General features: G+C 51.3%; 1 gene segment (V, D, J or C); it reads right to left on the reverse strand.

Annotated features, from left to right (window-relative positions):
• Nucleotides 1–841: 841 nt before the first annotated feature.
• Nucleotides 842–1,389, reverse strand: LOC100619757 (immunoglobulin lambda variable 4-69-like). The segment is given in 2 exon segments: nt 842–1,181; nt 1,310–1,389. Coding segments are annotated over 2 exon segments (378 nt in total).
• Nucleotides 1,390–4,738: the final 3,349 nt, after the last annotated feature.

The following is a 4,738-nucleotide window of genomic DNA, read 5'->3' on the forward strand; positions in this document are numbered from 1 at the left end:
GTCTCTACTGCCCCAGAAGTTACCTGAGGTCTTGGCCTCCTGAGCACTGGCCAGGGTCCTAGAGGACACCTTAAGGAAACAGCATTTCTCTTTGCACAATGAAGCACAAGCCCAGCCGTTGTAGGTGATCCTGGCCCAGGCCTCCCTCTCACTTCTCTACAGAAGACAAAAGGTAAAAGTGGAGGGATCCACCAAAGACTACCCTGATGTTCATCTCCTTAGAGCCAGCCTGGGACAGAGGTTCTGGGGCCAGAAGAGCAGGTTCAAGGTTCATTTCTGTTGCTTACTGGAAGTGTAATCTGGAGAACATCATGGAACTTCCTGTACTGGAAGAGAGAGAAAGAGGCTGCCAAACAGAAAGATAGAAAGACAGAGAGGGTCAGAAAGAGACCTGAAGGACTGCAGATACTTTGTGGTGCCAGAAGTGTAAAGATCAAAATTTGGAGGAAACTGAGGCAGGTAAAATTAGTTTCTCTCCAGCAGGGCGTGTTATATTTTATGAGGTTTATTAAAGGTTAAGGATTAAAGAAAATACAGAATAAGAAAGCACGTATCTAGGCCCAGAGAGGCCCTTTCACAGCCACTCACATCTTGCCTGCTAGGTGGAGAGACACATCTCCCTCAAAGAGGAAATAGGAAAAGTGCGCCAGTAGCCTTTACAGCCAGGTTAAAAACCCATCTCGCTCTTGGCCCAGGTGAGGTTACAAGGCATTTTGGGAAGTGAACAAGGACTTCTGGGAAATGGAGTCCCAGATTCAAGTCTCCATTTTTACATTGGCCTGGGACCAGTCAGGAAGCCACAGCTGGGCTGGCAGAGGAGGTTTTTGTCCCACTTCCTCACTGAATGCATCACTGTGTAGAAGCATAGCTACCACCAGGGTAGTGATACGACTGGCAGAAATAATCGGCTTCATCCTCAGGCTCGACGTTGCTGATGGACAGGAATCGGTTCGACCCAGATCCGGAGCCAGAGAAGCGCTCAGGGATCCCGTCGCCCCTGCCGATACTTCCATCACTTTTGACCCACATGAGGTACCGAGGGGGCTTTCCTGGGCTCTGCTGGTGCCAATAAACATAATTACCACTGTTCTCACTGCTCAGGGTACAGGAGAGTCTGGCCGAGCTCCCCAGGGCTGCAGAGGCAGAGGGAGGCTGAGTCACCACCGCCTGGGACAGGGAGCCTGCAAACAGAGAGACTCATTAATGACCCTGAACAAGGAGGAAGCCAGAAGGTGCTTTGAGATCCTCCTGAGAGGCAAGAACAGGGAGGGAGGAGGAGGGCAAAGGGGAGGTCTAGGATGGTCCTGACCTGAGCAGAAGGTGAGCAGTGACAGACAGAAGAGAGGCCAGGCCATGGTGCAGGGGGTCCCCAGAGCTCACAGCTGGGCCTGACCTCTGCCTGCTCCCTCTTATTCTCTCCCTGAAACCCTGGGATGGTGTCTGGGAGGGCTGTGGGAGCCGCATGCAAATCTGCCCTGAGCCTGGGCCCCTTAACCCCACCCTGGTGCTACCTCTGGGTCCCAGGGTCCATGAGACTCTCTCGAGGGAGGAGGGTCTTGGGGTGTCCTGGCACAGCCCAGCTGGCAGGTCCCTCAGGAGTGATCACATGGCTCAGAGCAGCCTCAATCCAGCCAGCTGGGCTCACCCCCCCACACATCAGTGGGGGCTCACCCTGCCTCTCCAGGACCAGCCCCACAGGGCCCCCTGCTGCCTACAGGAGCTTCATTCACCCCAGGCTGGGAGGAGAAACTCAGGAGCCCCCCAGGCAGAGGAAGGTCCCCCCAAAGGCAGAGCTGGCCCTTGTCCTAGAGCTTTTGACTCCCGGAGCCGCCCTCGTCCTTTGTCCCCTTCCCTGGGCCGGGCCTCCCCCTCCCCACACCCAGCAGCACACGGGGATCCCCTCCTGGGCTCTGGGGCTCCCAATGGGGCCCTGCCTGAGCTCAAGTTCAGCATCCAGGATGGAGCCTCCCCAGAGCCAGCCTGGCAGGGCCCAGAGCTGAGCTTCTCCCTGAGTCCAGCAGGGGGCGGACGAGGCCTGTCTGAGGGCCAGAGAGCAGCCCAGGATGCTCTGAGATGGTCCCTGAGGAGGCTTTGTAGCAGCGACCAACAGAGCCTGGTGCTGGGACTGGGCTCAGGGCACTCCTCGCTGCTCTGGCCAGAGCAGACACGAGCTGAGCCTGGCTCTCCAGCAGAAGGCAGACCAGGGTGGCAGCGGGGAGGCTGGGCAGAAATAACTGAACCCAAATCCAGGGAAACCCAAGTTCAAATCCTGCATCAGGCAGTTTCTAAATGTATGTTCCAGGGAAGTCACAGAACCTCAGGCTCCCCATCTGTCCAATGGGTATCATAATAACACCTCCCATCCCTAGGGACTGTGAGGATGTGAGCTTGCTAAACTTTAAGCAATGATTATTATTGAATTTTAGTTTTTGCTGTGCTTGTTATGATGATAAAAGTAGCCCGCTGCAGCCACCAGTCCCTCTCTCTCTGCGGGGAGGTTCAGACTTTCCCTGCCCCATTCCCTGCCTCCAACACAAACTCACAGCAATTCTTAGGGAATGGACTTAACCTGTAGCCACGGCACACAGAGAAGTGAACTCATGACATGAACACTCTGTGCCCGTTTTTTTATGTTGGAGCCCACTCTGCCCAGGCAAGGGGGTAGTTGAGGGGAAACAGAGTCACTAGATGTGGAGGAGAAATACTTGTGAACTTGTTGCGGTAGAGACAAGCCCAAGTTTATAGCAAGGACTTGCCCCAAGAGTGGGAGAGACAAACTGCATCCAATCCAGAAGTGAGAAAAGAATTGTATTTGAAGAAGAGGCTTAAGAGGGTCTAATAGCTGGTGGAATGACCCGGGCACTCATCGCCTTCCCTAGGGCTGACGGCTTTCCTGGGGACTAGTAGAGTAGCCTGATGGAAGGGCTACTCTCCGGGTGAGGAGCTAATGGAGTAGCCTTTGGGGCTGATGGAAGAGTCCAGTAGGCATCAGAGGGGCAGCCCCAGTAGTGGAGTAGCAACCTGAGGTGTGCTGCAGGTTGTATGGGCTTGTCACCCCCCATTCCAGGGAAGTCTTCGCCTTTCCCAAAAACCCTGGGCAATGGGCATGGCCAAATTCAGGTGCAGGCGTGGTTTGGGGCTTGACACGTACAGCCCAGGAAATAAGGAGCATGAGCAGGTTCCGGGGGACCTTTTTGGAATGCCAGAGCCCCCAGTGGCCAGGTCCCAGGTTCCATCCATCCTTCACCTTGTCATCCTTTGGCAATGTGGGAGAGGTCTCACTACCCTTCTGGAATGGGACCATGGAGGGGTGGGAGGTGGGCTACAACACAGTCCCAACAGTCCAGAACTCAGATAAGTAAAGAACAATATCCATAACTAATAAGAGAGCACCACAAAGCTAGAAACCCAGTATGGTCTATTAGGGAACTAGCCCTGGTGATGGAAGCTGCAATTTGGGCTTGGCTCATGCTGAAGCTACCCAGTTAGCAGCTGATGTTTGACTAGTGCTAACTGGTGAGAAAGACACGATTCCAGAGTGTGGGGGTCCTGTTCCTCTACTGCCCCTCACTGCCCACTGCCAGCTGCCATCAAACTAGCTACCTGCTAAATCATATTGGTAAACAACATTTGATGACAGCTATTGGTGGGAATCAACTAAGTGATCATCTCTTATAGTTGATAACTAGGGCAGTAGAGCAGGATGGGAGTTTGATCCAGTAACAATGGTAAAGGACACCTCCAGACCTGGGAGAACAGTGTACACAGCAACAGCAGGATTGGAATGATGGCCAATTGGCCAGACTAAGCCACTCTGATCAGACAATAGTGGTCTACTGTCAGATTCTGATCAATAAAAGGAACTTAGACCATTCTGAAGACTTGCCAGGAAAAATGCTATCCCCTTACAGAGAAGATTGATGACCTCTGAGTGATTCCAGCATACTTTTTCACTTTATTTGGGGGGGGGGGGGTTCCAACATGGATATAGGCCAAGTGGGCTGAGAGATCTTTTATCTCAAAAAGAGCAAACTATTAGGCTATCCTATCTTGTTCTCTCCTCTGACCTTTGGAAGTCAGAAGAGCCACTCCTAAGGACATGGCTACTTCTCCTGTTGAAACTCATGATGAAATTTCATCATGAAGGGGCTCCTGCTGTGTGACTTGTCATTTTCTAATTGGCTAGACTTTTGGGCCCAGATTCTAAATTTGGCCCCCCAGATCATGGGGTGTTAGAGAAGGGGAGGGCCTTGCATCAGGAACCTATGAAATGCTTGTATTTGCAACCCTGCATTGGGCGTTGCTACTAGGGCATGTTCCCTTCTCATGAGAAAGATTAAATCTTGTCTCTTCTCAGTTAAATAGCCTTTGTTGTCTTTAAGCCACATTGTCTCATACAGAAGGGAAACACAAAACTGGGGGGGGGGACCCTTTAAAATTGTCTCCAACAAAGGCCTCATTTCTCCAATACAAAGAGAACTGATTCAAATTTAGATGAATAGTTAAAAGATGAATAAGTAATTCTCAGATGCAGAAATCAGTTATTTACATGCACATGAAAAAATGTGAAAAAAATCATCGATTGGAAAAATAAAAATCAAAATAACTCTGAAGTATCACCTCATACCTCTTAGTTTGGCTAATCTGACAAAAAGGGAAAAAATGTTGGAGTGGATGTGGGAAAATTGAGACACATACATGGTTGGTGGAACTGTGAACTGATACAATCACTCTAGAA

This window comes from Monodelphis domestica, chromosome 3 (assembly GCF_027887165.1).
Source record: "Monodelphis domestica isolate mMonDom1 chromosome 3, mMonDom1.pri, whole genome shotgun sequence".
Taxonomy (NCBI): Eukaryota; Metazoa; Chordata; class Mammalia; order Didelphimorphia; family Didelphidae; genus Monodelphis; species Monodelphis domestica.